Source organism: Pteropus alecto, unplaced genomic scaffold (assembly GCF_000325575.1).
Source record: "Pteropus alecto unplaced genomic scaffold, ASM32557v1 scaffold166, whole genome shotgun sequence".
Lineage (NCBI taxonomy): Eukaryota > Metazoa > Chordata > Mammalia > Chiroptera > Pteropodidae > Pteropus > Pteropus alecto.
In genome coordinates, this window is record NW_006439757.1 from 1,574,884 (window position 1) to 1,596,261 (window position 21,378).

The window sequence follows — 21,378 nt, forward strand, 5'->3', positions numbered from 1 at the left end:
GTCCCTCCCTGTTTCCGTGCATGTCAGCACTGACTTGGACGAGTCGGGGTCACCCCTCACCTCTCCCTTCCCTTCCCTCATCCTCTTCTCCAAGCCCTGTAACAGTGGGTCCAAAATATTTCTCAAATCTATTCACTTCTTTCCACCGCCACCCTCCCCTCCACCAAACAGTAACAACCCAGTTTTGGCTACATTTTTTTGTTACCCTAACTACCGCAAATGGGACAATAGCTAGAGTGACCTTTTCAACATGCAAATCTCTTCATGTTATCCTCCTGCTTCCACAATAGGTAAAACTCCTACCATGGTCCCCACCTCACAAAATCCTCAGTCCCATTCCACTCCCACTGGCCTGATTAGTCCCTCCTACTCTCCACGCCCCTCACACCTCACACCTCAGGCCTTTTGCGCGTGCAGCTTTATCCTCCCTTGACCCCTGGGAACACCTACTCGGTATTCAAAGCATCACTCAGCAAGGAAGCTGACTCTCTGAGTGGGACAGACCTTCCACTTACAGCATAGCCTCTTTCCTGTGGGACATCTGTCACAGTTGCCGTTTTATACAGCTCGTGTGATTTGCATAGTGTTTGTTTCACCCTTAGATGGTGAACTCCATGCGGCTGGGGATTTTGCCTGCTTTTGCTCGCCATTTTGTCCTCAGTGCTTAATCCATAAACATTCTCATAATTTAGCACTCAATAAATATAGGATTCTTGATACAGACCGATCCTCCTGGTCACCTCCTTCTAAGGCTGGCATAATAATAGAGATAAAAAACTGCCCCCAAATGTGAGTGACTCTAAAACAGATGAATCCTATTATATTCAGCTATGGAGAATGGCTTTTGACTTTCTGGGAAAGGATCCAGTAAATAATGTTTCTTTCTCCCAGCATACAGCGAGGCCTGATATCTAGCTCATATTTCACATCATCACCATTTCCTTAGAGCTCAAAGGAAGCTCTCAGCATTCCAGATGCCAGAATCTGGACACACTTGTAAGATCTGAATTTCCTCACCCTACCATAGCAGGAAGGAAGTTCCTGAGCTGGGCTCTGTCTGTCTCCTTGTGCATGATTGATGTGGCCATATAATGGGCACAGTCAGAGACCTGTATTTCTCCCAGGGACTCACGGTCTATCTTATCCAGGACCGAATGTGTGTTAGGAGAAAGTCTGGACCACAACCTCCCACTGAGTCATCTGTCCAAAGATTTTGGCACAAGCCCACAAAGTGTTCTTCAGTTCTTCGGGGAACTGAAGAACGCTTTGAGTGTCTGCTTATCCCATGCTTCCTTCTTGAGGATTCCCCTTGTGGAAAGGGAGGGTCTGACCCCGGGCATCGTCTCTGGTCATAGTCGAATGAGACACCTGACTGTATGTGGGTAAATGAAATGATCTTCCTGGAATTGAGGGCTGGCATGAAGACTCTTCTAGTTCCTATTAAACATACAAGTCAAAAGGCCATGTGGAGTCAAGGCTGGCACGATCATTTCTTCCACATGCACAGAGAGGTGAGGCAACCTGACAAGCAGAGGGAGAGTGAGAGGCGAAAGTGTGAGAGAACAAGGCACCATTTGGCCCCAATTCCCGGTTCCAGGCCCCTATGAGGCCTGGCTATGTTTCCCATCCCGATATTTTATGAGATACCCCTGCATCCTTCCAAGAGATTCTAATTTGCAGTTGTGAATGGTCTATATAAACAGATACAGAGATAAGACAGGGAGGAGAGGTATGCTGAGAGATATTTCAAAGGAAGAAATGCCAGTTCTCTTGGCAGAATGGACATCGGTGTGCTCATGGACGGAAGGGGGCACGCCGAATGCCTGTTCATGCCCGGAACTGTGCAAGGAGCCTCCTGTGTAGCCCCTCCTTTTTCACTTGCAAGAACCTTATGCAGCAGGTCTTATAATCCTCATTGGTCAGGCAAAGAAACAGAGGCTCAGAGAGGTCACGCAATGTCCCCAAGTCGCACAACTACTAAGTGGCATGGAAGCAGATATGGAGCTGGCATCAGAAGCAAAGATGGCAACTCCAGTTGTTTCTGACTCCAGTTGTTTCTCCTTGACCAGGAGTCGGGAGGATGGTGGGGTGGCCAATATCTCCCTGTCCAGGGAAGCGGCAGCCCTTTTTCTCTCTTGTCCTGGTTACTCCCTGCCATCACTTATCCATGCTTTAGAAAGCATCAAGGACATTGCCCAAGCAAAATTCCTTCTCTGCCCCTCAGTCCTGGCTCGTTTCCTCTTCTGACATGACAGGGTACAATGAACATCCAAGCCTTTCTAGGCAGATGCCTGTTTGACCTGTCACTCAGGCCAGTGGTGGTCTGTGCTCCATGTCGTCAAGGGACTGGCACATTTCCCATCAGGGTGCCTGGGAAAGTAGAGCAAGAGGAAGGAGGAGGAAGGTGTATGTTCTGGTTGTGGAGCAGAAATCTTTTTGCTTTTCCTTCTTGATAATTTGTCTGCAGTTTCCTACCTCAGGCACTACATTCTCTCAGAAGCCAAGGCTAATCGTACTAGAAGTTGCCCTTCTGTATGCAAGGCACAAGCATGGTTTCCATGGGAACATCTCAGGAGGAGGATGCTAGGATTCCAGGCTCTTTGTGGCCTTGGATAAACAATAGATTGCATGATTTTGAGAAGCCCCAAACCTTCCGTTTACCGTCTGAAACACTGTTTACAGCCTATCCTACCACACATACACAAAGCAAGAGAAATGAAAAATTAAGTCAATTCAGCTTCAATGTGTAGAAGAAAATAAACCCCATGTTTATTTAGTAAACTAAGTGTGTGTGGGTTTTTAAAACTCACATCCATCAAACTCACTTAGAAGTACAAAGAATCCTAGGAGAAAATTCTAACAATCGACAGCTTTGGTTCCTGCAAGGTTTTGGGGGGACCCTGGCTTCTCTCTGACACCTCGTTTGCTTAGTCACTGTCTGATTTAGCAGTGTCTGCAGTGCTGCTCCTCGTCCAAGGACTCATTCATTCATTCATTCATTCATTCCACCATCATTTATGGAGCACCAGACCAGCTAGGGACACAACACTTAAGGAACTCACAGCATAGTAAAGAAGACAAATAGTGGGAAAATTCTAAGTTACAGGCGAATTCGGATCTGAGGCAGGAGCAATTCAAGCAAGTCCAGCCTTGCATGTTATAAATCAACCTTCAGGACATTTTCATTGATGATCAGCCTTTTGCTTCTTATCCTGGTGACGTGAGTATTTTGGTCCTATAGTTAGGAGGCCTCCTCCTAAGGATTGGAGCCTGCCATTTTTTTCATTGGCTGAGTTGTGGCCATCTCCCGTTGGCTGGGCTGTTACTGGACTCTTTCTTCTGCCTGCAGAGGTAACAAAGTACTATCACCTCCTGTTGGAGGTACAAGATATGTCTCTTCCTGTTGGGGTCCGTGGTGTGTGTTGAGTGATGCGTGCATGAGAGTCTTCTCTTCTAGCCTCTGGACTCTAGTTTCAATGAGGTTTCCATTTATTAATTTTCATACCAGTGTTGACATAAGAAACGTCTAAACCTGTAGAGAATATTAATGAATTTATTTGAGCCAGACTAATGACAATTACTGGGATGCAAAATCTCAGCAAACAGAGAAAATGCTCCGGGGAATGGCACTTGTGCAGCTTATTTTACACATTGGAATCAAAGGAGGAGCCCTAAGGAGGGTTCCATGAAACCCGCTGGTGGCCGATGAAGGGGGCTGGAGGAAGCAAAGCGGGGAAACCTCTGGGACAGGATAAAAAACAAAACGGAGAGACACATACTTCTTTTACTTTAGTGAGTACAGGATAGTTAATAATTAACATCCACAGCAAGGAGAGATGGTACGTGGGGAACAAGAAAACAATGAGGGGTCTGTGGTCTCCAACTCTGGTGGTTGTGCCCTGAGGGGTCGGGAAAGGAGATCACTCAGACATTTCAAAAGTGTGTTATCTTAGATGCAAAAAGACAGTAGACAGACTCACTTAAGGTAAAGACTGACCTATGTCAAGGAAGCTACAGGCCTAGGACGTGACTACCTGCCACAACTCGCTTTTAATTAGAAATTTTTATGTTCAGACCATCCTATGTGGTTACTTTTCTTCTCTGAGTTTGTGGGGCCCGCCATGCTGGCCTCCTCTGAGCTTGTCAGGTCTAGTATGTGGCCTCTTTTTCGTCCACACCAGCATAGAAAAATAGTCCCCCCACCCCAGATTCCGAGGAGTCCCTGGGCCCATAAGGACAACACATCTGCACTACAGCTTTCTAAGGCCCTGTTACTGCCAATATTCTAGCATTGGCTGTAGATTCCAATACTCGTCTTGTGACCAGTGAAAATGTAGCTCTGCTAGGGGTCCTCAGGAAAAAAGACACTAGGATGAGTTATGAATGCAAAAGGTTTATTGGTGGTAACACCCGTGAAAGGAAAAGTAGGAAGCGGGAGGGGGCGGGGGCGGGGGCAGTCCGAATGCGACACAGATGTGAGTCTCTGCCAGCCTATAGGAGACAGGAGATGGGAGCTCCAGAGCACACGCCTGCCAGGGGAGTGGGTGGGCTGGGAATGTCCAGGCACTCCTGCGCATCATGTTCATTGTCTTGGCCGCCCCAGGAAGAGGGCGACTTTGACTCCAAAGCTGAGGTGGACCCAAAGGAGTTAACGACCAGAGTCTGTCGCTTAATCACAGGCCTGGTGGCTGGGTCAGTGCTTCCATGAAGGGCAATCTCAACAGCGCATTTCTGTTCTTGCCATGCTAGCCTTGGCCCTTCAAGGTTATGGGTCAAGTGTAGACACGTCATTCTCAGAGTCTGCATCCATGCCAGGCAGTATTGCCCATGGAGATAGGGCATCTTTAGAGTAGCAACACATGCCAATATCACACATTGATTTGTGTCATTTCTCTCATCCTACGTGTCTTGGTTCCCCTTCCCCAACAAGGTGTGAGCTCTGCAAAGCTACAGATTATGTCTGAGCACAGAGTGAAAGCCCTGGGGACACTTTCCGATCCATCCAACTTGGCTTCTCACTGCTTCCTCATCTGGTTTCCTGTGCGTCCCCTGTTCCATCCCCAAGCACTGCAATTTGAAGGCTCCATTAGAACAGGCCATACCTTAAGCCCCTGGCTGTCTCTCAGGGTGCATTTCTGACAGAGGAGCACTTTCCTTCTCAGCCATCTCTCTAGTCATTCATTGTTCTGGTAGAAAACTAAAGAGAAAAGCAGGCAGGGCTTAGGAAAAGCTGCGGCCCCACTCTTGACACCTCCCGCGCAGAAAATCGTTTGACAACCGGTTCCCATGGCAACAGGCTTTCTTCGAAAGAATTTCTTGTTTGGTTTGCCAGACCCCCACCTTTCTCTTCTGGGGAGTCATGGCCAGCATGGAAAATGAGGTCAGAGGAGACAAGGAGAGAACATCCAGACAGGACGGCAGGCGGCCTTCGCAGGCCCAGGAGGGCAGATCTCCGTGTCTCTCTCTGCAGGGACACACCGCTCATCACCAAGGGATTAAAAGATGCCAGCGATGAGGTCTGAAAAAAGCTGACAGCAACATTAACTGGAGCTATTTAGAGCAACACAGTAGCATAGCGCAGAGTTCTCTAAATTTGGAAAAGGGCCATGTTTGCACATTTTGAGCAGCAGTGCCTGCCATGGCTTCTTATTTTTTATTTTATTTTATTTATTTTTTTGTTCTTTGTTGGCCTTGGCCTATGGGCAGTGCTTTCCCCCCAGAGGAGAGCTGACTCTGGCCTCTGTCCCTCATCCTTGTGACCAGTGAACATTTAGCTTTGCTTGGCCCTCATGGAGGCAGTGTGTTTAATTGAATTACTGTGACAAAATTTCTGTTCTTTTCTTCCATATTGAAACTCTCATGAGAGAATTACCCCTTATATTCTATCCTAACTGGAAACATACTAGAAAAGGAATCCTGGGGACTGTAATTCAGCCTACCCAGGTTAACATATCACAAAGCCATTGCATTTAGCATCCAATAAAAAACAAATTATTAGACATGCAATGATGCAGGAAAATGGAACCCATAACTGGGATAGAAATATAAACTGACCCAGACATGACAGGGACAATGGAATTAATAGAAAAGGACTTTAAAAGAGCCATCGTAAACCTTCTCAAGAATAGAAAGGAAAATCTGAAGATAATGAGGAGATAAATAGAATGTATAAAAAGGAACATCTAGAGCTGAAAAATAAAATACCTAAAGTGAAAAAAAATCATCCAATGGGCTTAATTGTAGATTAGATACCACGGACAAAAAAAATCTGTGAAATTGAAGACATAGTAAAGAAACTCTCTAAGCAGAAGCAAACAGAGAAAAAAGGCTGGAACAAAAAAGAACTTAGTGACTGATAAGACAACATCAAGTGGCCTAACTTATTTGCAGTTAGAGTCAAAATGAGAGTGAGATCAGGAAATAATTTTTTAAAAAAGTCAAAATTTTTCCAAATTTGTTGAAAAATATAAACCTTGATATTCAAGAAGGTCAATAGAAGACACCAAACAGAATAAATAAATACCACATCAAAGTACATCATATTCTAATTGATGAAAACCAATGGAAAGAGAAAATCTTAAACTAGAAAAAAGACACATTATATATAACAACAGAACAAAAATGAGATGTACTACAGATTTTTTTGTCAGAAATAGTGCAAGCCAGAAGATATAGGAACGACATCTAATGTGCTGGGGGAAAAATGCCAACCTAGAATTCTACATGTAGTGAAAATATTCTTAAAAAGTAGAGATAAAATAAAGACATTTTTTTCATACAAACAACTTGAGATAATTCATTGCCAACAGACTGGCATTATAAGAAACTGTTAAAGGAGATTCTTCAAGCTGAAGGAAAATTGTATTAGATGGAAACTCAAAGGTACACAAAAATGAAGAGTACTAGAAATACTAAATGGGTGAGAAAATGTAAAAGCTATTTCTTCTAATTTTTAAATCTTTTTAAAAGAAAATTGAACACAGAAGACTTTTGTTTTCAGCCAAGATGGAATAACAGGGATTAGATTTACACACACACACACACACACACGCGCGCACACACACACACGCACACACACACACTTTTTTTGTTTTGGTCTGAAAGAACCAAAAAAATACATGAAATAATGGTTCATAAGAGATCAATTATCAGGAATCAAAGCCTGGTGATACCTTAGAATCAGGAAAAAAATGAGGTGACCTTCATAATTGTGCCAGTTTACTTCTTGCAGAAAATTTTGACTACAGTGCAGGGAGCATTCTCTATTCTACCAAGTAGAGTGTGGTGGTCTCTCTGAGTTACAGAGAAGGAGCTGGGAGCACAAGCAGTATTGGAGATGAGAGAGGTACAGAGAGAATTCTGGAGAGCTGCAGGAAGTCCCCATAAAGTAATCAGTTAAGTACTGATTAGCTCATGTGTATGAAGAAACCACCCAATGCTGGGAAAAGAACCACTTAAAGGGATTAGAGAAAACAGTCATTGGTACTCACACCAGGTCCTGAAATAGTGCCTGTTCCCACCAACCAGAGTGGAAAGCCTCATAATTTATGGGGCACTGGGTAGAGTACTCATAAAGATCTTGTCACAGTATTGGGTTAAAGTCGACCTAGATTAAATTCTATACTGGTGCTGCCTAACAATGCTTAAAAGTACGAATCAAAAGGATAAAGTTGTTACCAAGTAACTTATCCACATCCCAGATGAAAGCTCAAGAATATTTATAAGATTTAAAAAACAAACAAAACACATCCAGCAGGCAAAATTTACAATGTCTGGCAAAAGTCACCTGGCATGCACAGAAACAGAAAAATATGACTCATAATAAGCAGAAAATAAATGGAAACTGACCCAGAAATGATTCAGAAGATAGAATCAGTAGAAGAGATTATTAAAACAAGTATTATGACTGTATTCCATATGTTTAAGAAGCTAAAGAAAAGATTAACCATGATAAGTAGAAATATGGAAGAGATTTTAAAAAAACCCAAATCAAATTTCTAGAGATGGAAACCTATAATGTCTGAAATAAAAAATATGTGGAATGAGATTTATTAAAGATTATTCATTTCAGAAGAAAAGATTAATGAACCAGAAGATATAGCAATAGAAATAAGCCAAAAGAAACCAGAGAAAAAAGACCCCCCCAAAAAATGATGGAGCAACAGTAATTTGGAGCACAACTTTATGTGCTTTAACGTATGTATAATTAGAATCACCAAAGGAGGGAGGAAACAGAAAACAATATTTGAAAACATGTCCAAAGTTTTTCCAAATTTAATAAAAGCTATATTCTTATAGCTAGATCAAAGATATTCAATGAACTCCAAGCATAAGAAATATAATCTACAAGATGCATAATAGTAAAATTGCTTGAAACTGTGCCCGATCACAAAGGGTTTCAATTTGTAGCCTGAAACATTGCCCCTAAGCAAGACTGTTACCCTGTCCTCAAAAGCCTTGAAACCTGGCACCGACCTGCCCTCCTTATGGATGAAAGTCTTTTCAGGAATCCATTTCCAGAATAGAGAGCTTTCATCCATATTGAATATTTGCTCTGGCGGGTAATTTTTGTCCATAATCAGCTTGTCTAGACTTTTTAAAAATTTTTCCGCTACTTTCATATCAGCACTCATATACTCACCACTTGCTTTTACATTATGCAATGAATAACGATTCTTGAATCATTTAAACTACCCAGAGCTAGCAGTAAATTCAACAAAATTCAACATTGTAGTCAGGTCCAGCCTTTTCTTTCAACATCATAAACAAACTTTTTTTAAAATTAAATTTATTTATTTAAATTAGTTTCAATTATATAGTACATTGGTTAGACATCTATATTGTTCGTAAAACGATCCCCCCAATTGCTCCTCCCTCCCCTGGCCCTCCAGCTAGCCATCATATTAATGTTAACTGTATTCCCTGTGCCGTGCTCCCCATCTTTGTGCCCAAACGATCGACTATTAATTTGTACTTCTTTAATCCTTCACCCCATTCTCCCAGCCCCCCAACCTCCCTCCTCTCTGTCTGTCACCAAATTGTCCACTATATTTGAGTCTGTTTTTGATTAGTTTGTTCTTTTTGTTCCTTAGATTCCACATATAAGTAAAATCATATGGTATTTATCTTTCTCTGTCTGACTTATTTCACTCAGCGTAATAACCTCTAGGTCCATCCATGTCATTGCAAATGGTAGGATTTCATTTTTTTTAATGGCTGAGTAGCAAACAACCTTTTTGCTTTGACCGCGATCATCATGGTGCTGAGATGGATACAGTTCTGTGTCTGGTCTTCAGTCCAGGTCATCAGATGTTTCTCTCCATCTGATACAGGCTCTTCTCCGATGTTTGTTAGTCTTCAGTTAAGCAGATTCTTTAACAGCTTCTGTCACTTTGCTCTTGTTCTTCAAGGTTGTAGCTATAGTGGAATGGGCCGTGCCTGACTGGCGAGCAATAACCATCACTGATTTTCCACCTTTGGAATTCTTAATCACTTTTAATTTGTTTCTGGGTCAATCATTCGACATGGCCTCTTACTGGCAACATTAGCAGTGAATTTTATACACTTAGGGGCCATGACGAAGAAAATCACATGAGTTTAAATGAAGCACAATAGAAAACGATGCAGTCAAGAGATATGGTAAACACGAAATGTATGAGGCTCTGCTGGTGTAAAACACGGCATACTGTTTTACAGCAAACTTTTTTTTTTTACAAGTAGAAAAGTACACTTTGAAGTAATGATAAAAAATATAATATAGGTAATACGTAAACCAGTGACAGCTGTTTATTAGCATGATAATAAACAGCTGTCACTGGTTTACGTATTACCTATATTACATGCTATACTCTTATGTGACTGGCAGCACAGTAGGTCTGTTTACATCAGTGTCACCACAAATCTTTGAGTAATGTGTGTACTATGAAGTTACGAGGGCTATGAAATCCCTAGGTGATAGCAATTTTTCAGCTCCATTATAATCTTACGGGACCACCGTTTCATACGTGGACCATTGTTGACCAAAAAGTCATTATGTGGCACATGACTGTAATAAAATAATAACAGAAATTAATAAAATAATGATGAAGAGGATAAAGAAGCCCAAAAGCCGATTCTTTGAAAAACATCAATGAAATAGCTAAACTTTTGGGAACGTTAACCCAGAAAGAGAGAGAAAAAAACCATAAATAATATTAGGAATAAAAAAGGAGCCACAACTATAGAAGCATTGATAATTTAAAACATCTGAAGAGAATACTGACAAATTTATAACTACATTTTTTGAAAAACGTAAATAAAATGGAAAAAAATTTAGAAAATCTGAGCTAATATTGACTCCAGAAGAAAATAGAAAACCTGACTATTCCACTTACAGTGAAAGAAATCCAGTCATGAGTTAGACGTCTCTCCCCAGCTGCCTGGGTCTCCATGCTGCCAGCCACCTCCAAAGATATTCCAGGCTCAGATGGCTTTAAAAGGCCAATTTTTACTAAACATTGTCAGAAAAAAAATCTCTGTTCAATGGTTTAAAGATGTTATTGCCCTGTCTTTTGACTTCTGTTTTCTTGAGAAGTCAGCAGTAATTTCTTTGTAATGTGCCCTTTTCCTATAGCCGTTTTCAATATTTTCTTGGTTTTGAGCAGTTCATCTTTGGTTACAGCAGTTTGACTATGATGTGCCTATGTGTGATTTTCTTCCTATTTATTCTGTTCGGGGTTGTTGTTCTCGTGCTTGTGTTTTGTTCCACTCCTTGTCTATTTCTAGATTTTAATTTCTGGTGCTCTATCCTTTATTTCAGACATAGGTTGGAAGTGCCAGGAGTGGGGGTAGATGGGTAGGAGGCATGCATGGCCGCCTCTGCCTCTTTCCTTATTCCTCAGTATATATCAGTTCCCCTCCCCATGCCTATGTGGGCTTTGTCTACCTCATAAGCAGATGCCCAGTTCAAGTTAACGTGCGCACTCCTGGAAAACGGCACAGCTCAGAGGAGGTAGATGCCCCTCAGCACTTATCTCTTGCATTACAACTTTAGTAAATTCCTCAGCTGAGCCCAAAATATTCTAGTTACCAGAAGAATGCACTTCAGATCCATGGCATCGTCTGTTCTGAAGCATTCGAAAACTTTCACATGGGCCCTGGTCAAAGAAGTGCAGCTGCTAAAACCGGGTGGTTCCGGTGAGGAAATACAACCTAGAGATTCCGCAGCTCTGCTGATCTACTGAGAGCCCAAACAACACCCTGAGTACGGCCTTTGGCACCTCTGCAGCCTGGGTCCTCACCCCACATTGCCACTTTTTGGCCATCAACTCGGCCAGTGACAGGGCTTAGGACTCCAAAGAATTACTACCTTAGTTTCAGATCCATAAATCACCCCAAAACAGCCCTGGCGACTCTGCGTCGGTAGCTGTTTCTCCGTAGATGGCAGCACACCCAGCCCTAGACGTTTACAGGTGCCTTAGGCTCATTTAGAACCTTTGCATTTGGAACCTTTAAAGTGTCCACTAGCCACTATGGAATAGCAGAGTCCCCAAACTTGATGAGTGTCATCAGAGGCTGATGCCATTGCTTGGGATGTTGCCAGGGAATGTGATATGATGGCTGGTCAGCAGAACGCAGTGTCCCTTATTCACCCACCTGATTTTCACTGTCTCAGTTATGTTCACTTACATCATAAAGTTTACTTTAATGGAAGGAAATCCTGCCATTTGTGACAACATGAATGAGCCTGGAAGGCCTTATGCTAAGTGAAATAAGCCAGACACAGAAAAACGAGTACTGTATGATCTCACTTATATGTGGAATCTAAAAATGTCTAACTCAGAAAAGCAGACAGTAGAAGGTGGCTGCCAGGGACCGAGGGGTGCGTAGAAGTGGGGAGCTATTTGGTCAGAATACAAACTTTCACTTACATAGGATAAGTTCTGAAACCTTACGTGCAGCGTGGTAGTCTATATTGTGTACTTGAAATTTGCTGAGAATAGCTCTTAAGTGTTCTCACCACACACAGACATACACACACACAACAGTATCTATGTGAGTTGATGGGTATGTTAGTTGGCTTGATTGTGGAGATCATTTCACAGTGTATACGTATATCAGAATATCACATTGTACTCCTTAAATATACACAATTTGTATTTGTCTATTATACCTTAATAAAGCTGGAAAAAAACAAAGTTTAGTTTTATGACAATTGCTTGTTATTTTAAGAAAACTTCATTTTAGTAGTTGGGTTTGTTGGCCAAGCTGTTCTGCCAAGAAGCAGGAAAGGCCTTTAGTGGGTCTGCCTTCAGGCCATGCAGAGCAGGGCCAGGCTGGGGGATGGGATAGAGGTAAGCTTCTCCTGCCTTCTTTGGGCACTTCCTGCAGGGGCTCCCAGCCTCAGCACCACTGCAGTCTGGGTAACTCCTTCCTCTGGGAACTTTTCCCTTCAAGGGTGGGTGGGGGTGGGGCAGACTGGGAAAAAGTCTCAGCTGCTGCTCAGAGCAGCCCAGGAAATTAATGGGCAACTCCAGCTGGTGTCCTGAAAGACAGACTGAAATTCTACACCTTTTTTCCTTATTATAGAATTGACTTTGACATACACTCTTGGAATTACTCTAGGTTTTAAGAAAATGTCCATTTAGGATGTCAAGGACCACTTGGACAGGGCAGTGAGTTATGCGATGCATGTTTGAAGCAGGGACAACTCCAGGAGCTGCTATAGTGGCAAAGGTAGCTTCTGAGAAGCCCACTTAGGGACACCATCTTCTACCCTAAGTGAGCTTCTTGGTGAGGGTGTCTTCCCTGGGCAAACTCGAGGAGCTCCAGGCCCACCCTGACAGGAAGGGGATCAGAGAGATGTCTGCCCTCATCCTGGGCCTTTAAACCATCAGGGCTTATGCTGATGGTCAACAAAAAACAAACCTTGAGCGCGTTTGACAATTCTGTCTCAGATCCTCTTACTTCACGTCAATGTTTTGTTTCAGGCTCCGCTCCTTCAAAACTCTAGCTTCCAACCCTCTTTTTGCTTTTCCAGTCTTGACTCACAGGACTCTCTTGGATATGTCTCATATTCATTATCTTTTTCTTCCCTTTTGTTGTTCGATGACACCTCGCCAGATTGCCCTAAATGGGCCCCTCCCCACATTAGTTTTATCGCCAACGTTCTGTCCAGGACTGTCAGGACTGGACCACGGCGGGCGGCATGGCAGAGTGGGTGAGCATATTCTGGGAAGGAGGGAATGTGATTAGAAGTAGGGGAATGATGATGATGAGGCAAAAGAAAGGCTACCGCCACTCCCCAGCCTCTCCTGAGGAGGGGAGACTGAGCAGGTTCCACTCAGCAGGCTGGAGGGCAGAAGACTACTAGGAGGACCAGTGGTCGATTAAGGACGATGATGACAGGGTATTCTGCAAGGACGCTGATGATATGGGCTAGTTTGTTTAGGACATCATGGAATATCCAGTAGGCATGTTGGAGAACCATAAAGATCAGCACTGGGAAGAAGCGCAGGGTAGCATGGAAAAGAGAGTAAAGATGAGAACTGATAATCGGAGTCTGCATTTAGGATGGCCAGCAGAAGAAAACAGGATGAGAGACTTGGCAGCACTGGCTGGTAGAAGTGGAGATGTCAAGTGACACCTGAGGCCTGAAGACTCTGACGGCCCCTGCTGAAAAGTTACCTTTAGCAGTGGGCTATATAGTCTTGGCAGCCTTAATCTCTGAGATCAGGGCTGGAGACATATTAAGTACAAGGTGAGACCAATATCCTGTAAGGTTTTTGCTCTAGTGAATGAGACAGGGGGTTGGACAGCCCTCAGGATACCTGCAATGGGTTGATCTGCACTATATACAGCCCGATGAGGTATGCTCCCTCATTGCACCGCAGAAAAGAGGAAAAAAAAATTTCAAGAGAGCCAAAGTTGAGAGGAATTTTTCCGCCTACACATTTATATAGCAAAAAATGACCTCACCCCAAAAATAAAGTATTTCAGCTTTAGGTCATTTCACCCTAGGCAGGATAAAGAGGCTGGCGATTTCTCTGTATAGTTACTTGCTTAAGCAAATGTGTTGGAGGTCTCTGAGGGAACTGGCCTCCATCTGTCATTTCTTATATTTTAAAAGAGAAATCAATAATGGGTGGACTGAGCCCTCATTCATCCCTGGAGACAAAGTCCTAGTATCCTTATTCCAGCATTTTCCTCTTAGGCTTTCGTGTCTAGTAGAGTTCAAGACCTTTTGGCTTTGGATTGACTTTCTAACCTTGGCTACCATTTTTTCTTTCAGTAATAAAAATCCTTGAAGCAATAGCTTATACAAAACCACAATGCATGAAACAGGAAAAACTCAGAATTTTATTAGCATGTATTTATTTTATGACTTCACATTTATAACATTTTACTTTATATACTGTCAAGAAATAAGAACAAGAAGACCATTTTCATGAATTCAAAAGCACATGAAATCAAGATGTATTAGATGATTAATTGTATCATTTTGGTTGAACAGTACTGAAAAATATAACAGATAAATGATCACAAATAGTATCTTTAAAAAAATGCTTTTCTTACAATCTCAGGATATTCTTCAGTTAAAATTATCCACCACCAGAAAGAATAATTTATTGTTTCAAAGTCGAATCACTAAGAATAGTCAGCACTTGCTGGAATACTTATCACAAAATAACAGACAACAAACACTCAAACTTACCATAAGAACTAAAACGGTTTCTAATGCAATGTTGTCACAACTTGACTGACAGATTATATATTTACTTGTTACTGCACAACTGTTAGAACAGTAAAGAGAGCATGCATTGAGCAGACCAGCCCGTAAGCATCATGAAAATAATGAGTCTTACAATGTATTGAGGGCTATCTTCCAGACATCATGCTAAGTGCTTAAAAGGCATTATGTCACTTCATCCTAACATAACAGCCCTATTCTGTTATCTTCCCATTTTTCTGATGAGGGAACTGATGCTTGGAGAAGTTAAGCAACTTGTTTGTGGTATACACAAAGCTACCAGGATGAGATACATCAACCAGCATTTCACCGAATGGTGCTCATTTATGCTTTGCTTGTACACTTTACCTCACAGGACACACATGGGCCTGATTTAACACCCATGAGGTGTTACAGCTCCCTTAATCGATGAACCTTAAGAGAAGTTTGGATATGTGCTCATATTTTGCAAGGGAACGTTTTAGCCAAGGTCTGCACAAAATGAGTCAATTTGGAAACAAAAGTGAGCTTGCTGGTGAATGTTTGTCTAGGTTTTAATATTTGGATATCACTATACTTGCGTCGATTTGTTATTTATTAGAGATTTAAGAGTTTAAAATACATTTAAAAGATAGAACTGCTGAAAAATCTCTGCACAATTTGAAAACCATGATCATGATGGAGGGCGGATTAGCAAGAGCCAGAGAGTTCTGGACCCCGATCTTTGCTCCGTCGCTTGTTAGTAATTTGATATGGAGACCACTTAACCCATCAGAACTTCAGCTTCTTTCTTTCAGAAAGGGCAAAATTATGCCACTTCGGGGTTGCTGTACACCTTCAATGAGACATGCCCACAATACCTGGCACAGAGCATAGGTCCTCAATAAACGTGAGTTCTCCTCCTCTCTTCTTTGCCCTCTGTTGCCACTAAGAGTCTTCTCTAACCAGACCAGCCCGTTTGCTAACTCCAAACTCTCCAGCATGCCCTCCTGTAATGTCTGCCCTTTCTTGAGGATGCCTCTCACACCGTGAACCTCTTAGAAAACAGGAATTAGTCTTGGTCATTGGTGTCTTCAGGGCCTAACACAGTGCCTGGAACTGTCTCTCTGACACCCAGCAGAGGAATGGGAGTAGGGCTTCCCAAGGAAGGAGGGAAAGAAGCCTGTAGGCGGAGATGGTTGTATTCATTTGGCAATGACACTAGACACTTTTATTGGCTTCTACTGGCCTTGTACTTACACATCAGGTCATTTAGCTTCCACATGTGGAGGCCATGTCCTCAATGAGACTGTGGCTCCCTGAGATCACGGCCATAGATGTTTGACTGTTACCTCCTTTGAACAGTGCCTCACACTGCTAGGTATGTAGAAATTTGTCGATTTGAGAAAGGAAAACACCTGACAAGTCAAAAAACTTAGATTTTTAGATAGTTTATGAATTATTCTTATCAAGTTTATGAATTATTCCTATCACATCAATTCTTTCTTCTGTGATATGGGTAAACTTTGGTCTACTTACGGGTATTTAAAGGAAACCTGAAGTTTCCTTTAGGCTTATAATGTCATATTTGAAATTTAATCTTTTGTTTATTGGTGATCTATGAAGGGTTCGAGAAACTCTTGGATAATTTTTTCTTAGAAAGAATCAAGACCTGGCTTGAACGCCTTGATTTCAATTGCATTTGTTAAAGAAAATAATATGGGAAAGGTCTTGGCCTGGTGAAGCAAATAGCCCCAGGCCACAGGCTACAGGTTCTGCTTTGAGTCGGCTTTTAGTCATCCGCCTCGTTATCCCAGTGGCCATAGCCGTCCCCTTCATCTGGCTCTTCAATATTTTCATTTTCAAAAGAGGCCTCTTCCTCCTCCTCTTCCCGGATCACCTTCATTAACTCGAGGAAGCTGGGGGGTGGTCCCTGGTCTTTCAGCTCCCTAAGCCTGCACCACAGGATCTCGCTGAGGCTCGCCCCCGCCATGACTTGCTCCAAGCGGACCTGATCTGCGATATTCCTGGGAATGGCCCGTTTCTCCACAGCCCTCCGGAGCAGAGTCTCTAACCGCAACACGTAGGCTGAGACTTTCTCTCCCTCCTCCTGATAGGTCTTCAGATATTTCACCTGTGAGGTCCTGCGGCTCTCCAGGCTCCCAAACACTTGCTTAAATGCCTCCAAACACTCTTCCACGCTTATGGATGGATTGTCTGCCTGCACTATATGCATGAGGTCCAGGGCGGGGCCACGCAAGCTTTCCATCAACCACCTTTTCTTTTCTGCCTCTGCCACTGGCCACTCTTTGACTATTTCAGTGGCCTGTTCCAACCAGATTTCAAAGGGCTCTTCCTCAGGGGCAGGAGTAGCGCTCCCTGAGAACACTCTCAGCTTCCGGTACCTCATGGGCAGCAGGGGCTGAGGGGCATGTGCTATTGCCTGTCCCAACAAATGGGCCAATAACTCCGGTGATATGCAGGGCACTGCAGCCGGAGACATTCCCTCATGCCCCAGGGCTCGGAACATACCCGAGACTGTTTGCCCCTCTTTTTCTAGAAAGAGGTTCAGTCGTTCAAGGAATTCAGTGTCCTGGTTAGGGGTCTTAAAGACCACTTTCCAGATACCCCCCCTTCCCTGAACCTCACTGGGAATCACTGAGACATCAATATCCTCCATGAGCTCTAATAAGACAGCATTGGCATTCTCCTGCTTCCTGAATATTTTGCCGAGCAGTCTATACCTTCCCAGAGACTTTAAAGTCTCCTGGAGAACCTCCTGAATCTCAGTCTCATCACACTCCACTGGTATCCCCATAACCATCAATGACTTCTGATCATCCACACTCATTATCCGGCACCAGTCCTCAAATAGCGCCAGTGCCATCGTCACGAGTATTTATTTGCTCTAACTCTACAGGTACCAATTTGTGGCACAGACAGGCGCTGCCTTAGGATTTAAAGTATCCTGGATGAGCTCCTGAAACTATAACCCACGAGTGAATGGGTTCAGGTCAGGTCACTCCGACAACAGTCTCAAAGTCTTCTGGACCAGTAACCCTTAATTTTCCAGTGGCAAGAACTCAGCACTTCCAGTTGTCTCTAGAACTGACCCAAGGTGGGTGATTAGTGTCTCGGTTACGACAGTGCCACTGCCTGTGGCTCTGTAGTCCTGTGGCTGCTGTTTCTCTCCTGGATGCCAGCAGCCACGTGGTGGTGTCGACCCTCTCTGACCAACGGAGGCACCTGTGCGAGCTGCTTTCACACTGTCTGGGTCTGCTGCCTCGGCCTCACCTCTCTCTAGTCAGTGGGGAAACGCCTCCACTCTGGCACCCAGGACTCCTGGAGAGAAGTCTCACAGAAGAGTGGCTTGGACTCCTAGTGAAACAACAGTTAGTTACCACACAGCCCTGTTTCCTAGGAAGCATCCACACACTAGTTAGGGATGGAAGTGGAATAGATGGGGGTTCTGCCTCCCACTATATTTGCGCTACCCGACTCTGTCAGATCTCCTTTGCTTACAGTGACTTTTCTTTTCCCTCTTGGAGACCCTCCTGCAATCTGGCTTCCCCACTGTCTGCTCATCAGACATGCTAATTAATGTCTGAGCCCAGTTCTGGCCAGGACTCAAGATCCTTCCCATGTGAAGAATGAAATCAGGAGATGTGGTTAGATACCTGTTTATGTGTTCCAACGTTCCGTAAGAGTCAAGGAGCTTATTTATTCTGCTTCTAGTGCAGCAAGATGTCACTCAACTCCACACAATGGCGTGTCTGGGTCCTTCTCAGCTCCAGCCAAGCCAAGCTGCCCTGTTATACATTAATAATAATGGTGTATTTTTATGGCTCAGTAATATCCAATGATGAAGACCGTTCATGTGCTTATTAAAAAATATGACAATCCTCCACAATTAAACCACTGAATACAGTTGATTCAGTTCTTTGATTAAAAAATCCAATTAGAAATCACTCGAGTATTTATAACCAGTTAATATCGGTATAACAATATAACTTACATAATATACTTTAATAATATAGGTATAACAATTTAATATAGGCTTAACAATTTTTAAAAATCTCAGGGCCAAATAAGTTAAATTTAGAATTATCAATTCATTCTCTTTTGTTATGTCTAGTCAGGCTTTGCAAATGCACAAGTAGGTGTTTCTTTTGCTATGAATGTTAAGTCACGAACATGACACTATCTTTGCAGCATTTGAACTTGAATGGGTCATTTAAAGGAAAAGGAAAAGAGAGAAAGCACATCTATGGAGAGCTGGTCGAGACCGAGTGATGTAAGAAGGGAAGAGTTCCTAAAGTCTCCCAGTTCTGCTGTGGAGTGGGTGTTAAGGGGCCACCACCATTCTTCCTTAAGCCTGAAAATCTCCATCAAGTCCAGTGGGGTGCATGTGCCACAGATGCCAACATGCAGCCATAGATGCAGTTGCTTCTGCTGCAAGCACATTTCTCCAGTCCTTCTGGAAGGGGCTGAAAGCATGGCACGTGCCTAGGAGCCAGAAGGGCAAAATGCTGGATCATGCCCCGGCCCAGCTGCCCCAGGGATCTGAACCCAGTGACTTCTCCATGCATCACTTTCTCCTTCTAAGATATGGAGGTGACTTCCCTCTCCCATTGTAATATTTAGAGGAAACATGAGATGTAGAAAGACATCAGATGTGCAGGAAGAAACATTTCCAAGGTATTCGTAATAACTGCCATGGCCTCTTCCTCCAAAGGAAGTCCCTACCTGCAAGGCAACTTTCAAATAAAAAGATGGCAAGTGAACAATCATCCTTGATTCACAGTAAATCCATGGATGAAAATATTTCGATATGGGAAAAAATGTGAAAATTTTGCATTTTCTAACATAAAGATAGGATAAGTTGGAAAAGGAACCAGACTTTCATGTGGAAGATCCCACCAGCACCAGCACTGGAATTGTTGGATATTTAATTAGATAGTGACCTTGGGCAGAGCGCCTTAATCTCTCTAGATCTCACTTTCCTATCCTGGGAAGCGGTGATGGTAAAGCGCTCATTTCACAGGCTGCTGTGTGTAGGAAATGATGTATTTCGTGTGGAAGCACTTTACTCAGATTCGAGCACATCTGGTGCTGAGTCTGAATGTCCGCTCCTGGGTCTCTCAGCCCCCACACGTGTATTGCTCTCCTTCCTCCCTATCCCCTTGTCACCCGGAAACTCCTTCCCAGCTATCATGGTGGGCTCATCTTAAAACTGTGCTGATTGTCTTCCACATTTAACTCCATTCCCCAAACTATCCCTCACAATTGGGGGGGAAGGGTGGGCATCCGCATTTAATCCTTCCATGGGCAAGAGCTGACAATGGGACAGAATCCTTGGTCACACTGTCCGGCGCGACAACCCTGCGGGAAACAACCTTTTTTAGCCCAAACCCACCCTGGCTACTGAGCATGCCCAGACTTCCCTCTTCAGCTGCCAAAGGATGGGCATCATCTCTGCAGGATTTTGCCACTGTGGAAAGAGGGCCAGGGCTGCAAAGATTGATACAAGGAAAGGGCGTGCGGGTGGGAGTAAGCAATGAAGCACGCTCAGAGACCGGGTTACTGGCACAAATCAAAATGCTCTCTGGATGCCCACCAACCCGTGGTGGCTGTGGCTGGTCTACTCGCACACACATACTAAACCTTCCCCATTTTTTCCTTGCTTGGTTTCACACAATTCAAAGCACTCAGTCACAGCCAGCACTCCGTCTCCTGGCGCACACTGGACGCGCGCGCGCGCGCACTAACGTCCCTGGCATGAGCTTCTGGCGCAGTGCGCAGCGGGGTGGGGGTGGGGGGATAGTAAGGGCTGAAGATTTGGGGAGTGGGTTGCAATCTGCGCCTTTCTCTTTTGGGGGGGTGGGGGGTAGGAGGCGGAAGATACTAAATCAAGATATTCTCTTGGGCTCGCTCTTCTTGGCGCAGTGGCGCAGTTATGGTACGTGGCGCCCTTGGGCACCATGTCTGCACCCTCTCTCACTATATATTATTAGTTGTCGTGCTGGGCCGGAATTTGCAGACTGCACTCTTCGCTACCCTCCCACGGACCATAGACCTATGTCTCTCTTTATACTACACCCACCATCAGTTGCTATGCCCTTCTGCATTTCTCCCCGCCATGCTGTGCGCCCCTCACCACTGTGGATGCCCTAAGTGAGAACCTTCTCCTTTCAATCTCTGCTCCCAACAGCCTACCAACGCCCGTGGGTAGACTGAAGCTTTGGTGTCCTGCGCGTCGTATGGCCCCCTAGTCCTCCGTGTGGCCTGCGCCATCCCTTCCCCCTCCTCACTGCGGCTCATTCCCTTCTCCTGGGTGTCTTGGCGCCAACCAATTTGTCCCCCTTTCCCCATCCATCAGCTCACGCTCCGGGTAAGGGGGAGGGGGCCCTCCCCACGGCGGGCCCTCTCCCCTGGCCCACCTCCGCAATACGGTGGGGGAAAGGCGTCTGGATCAGGCAGGTAGGCGACAAGGGCGCGGGGGCCAGAGGCTGCGCCCTCGGATCTTCGTCCCAGCATGCCTGCCCCATACTCACCCTGGAGCCGAGAGCGGTCAGCGGACCCTTCTCTCCGCATCCATTAGCCAGTGGTCTGGCCGCTTCACTTCCGGAGCGCCGGGCTCTGGGCGGCGCGGCCCTCCCCTCTCGCCGCGCTCCGCTCCCCCGCCCGGCCCC

The 21,378-nt window shown here is 44.3% G+C and overlaps 1 protein-coding gene across 1 annotated transcript; it reads right to left on the bottom strand.

Annotated features, from left to right (window-relative positions):
- Positions 1 to 14,314: 14,314 nt before the first annotated feature.
- On the bottom strand, positions 14,315 to 21,371 carry PNMA2 (PNMA family member 2). Its single transcript, XM_006916962.3, has 3 exons — positions 21,241 to 21,371; positions 18,364 to 18,495; positions 14,315 to 18,064 (listed from the first exon to the last, which is right to left on the bottom strand). Exon 3 carries the CDS (start codon positions 17,571 to 17,573, stop codon positions 16,479 to 16,481), a length of 1,095 nt encoding a protein of 364 aa, XP_006917024.1. The 5' UTR covers positions 17,574 to 18,064; positions 18,364 to 18,495; positions 21,241 to 21,371; the 3' UTR covers positions 14,315 to 16,478.
- Between the last annotated feature and the right edge of the window lie 7 nt (positions 21,372 to 21,378).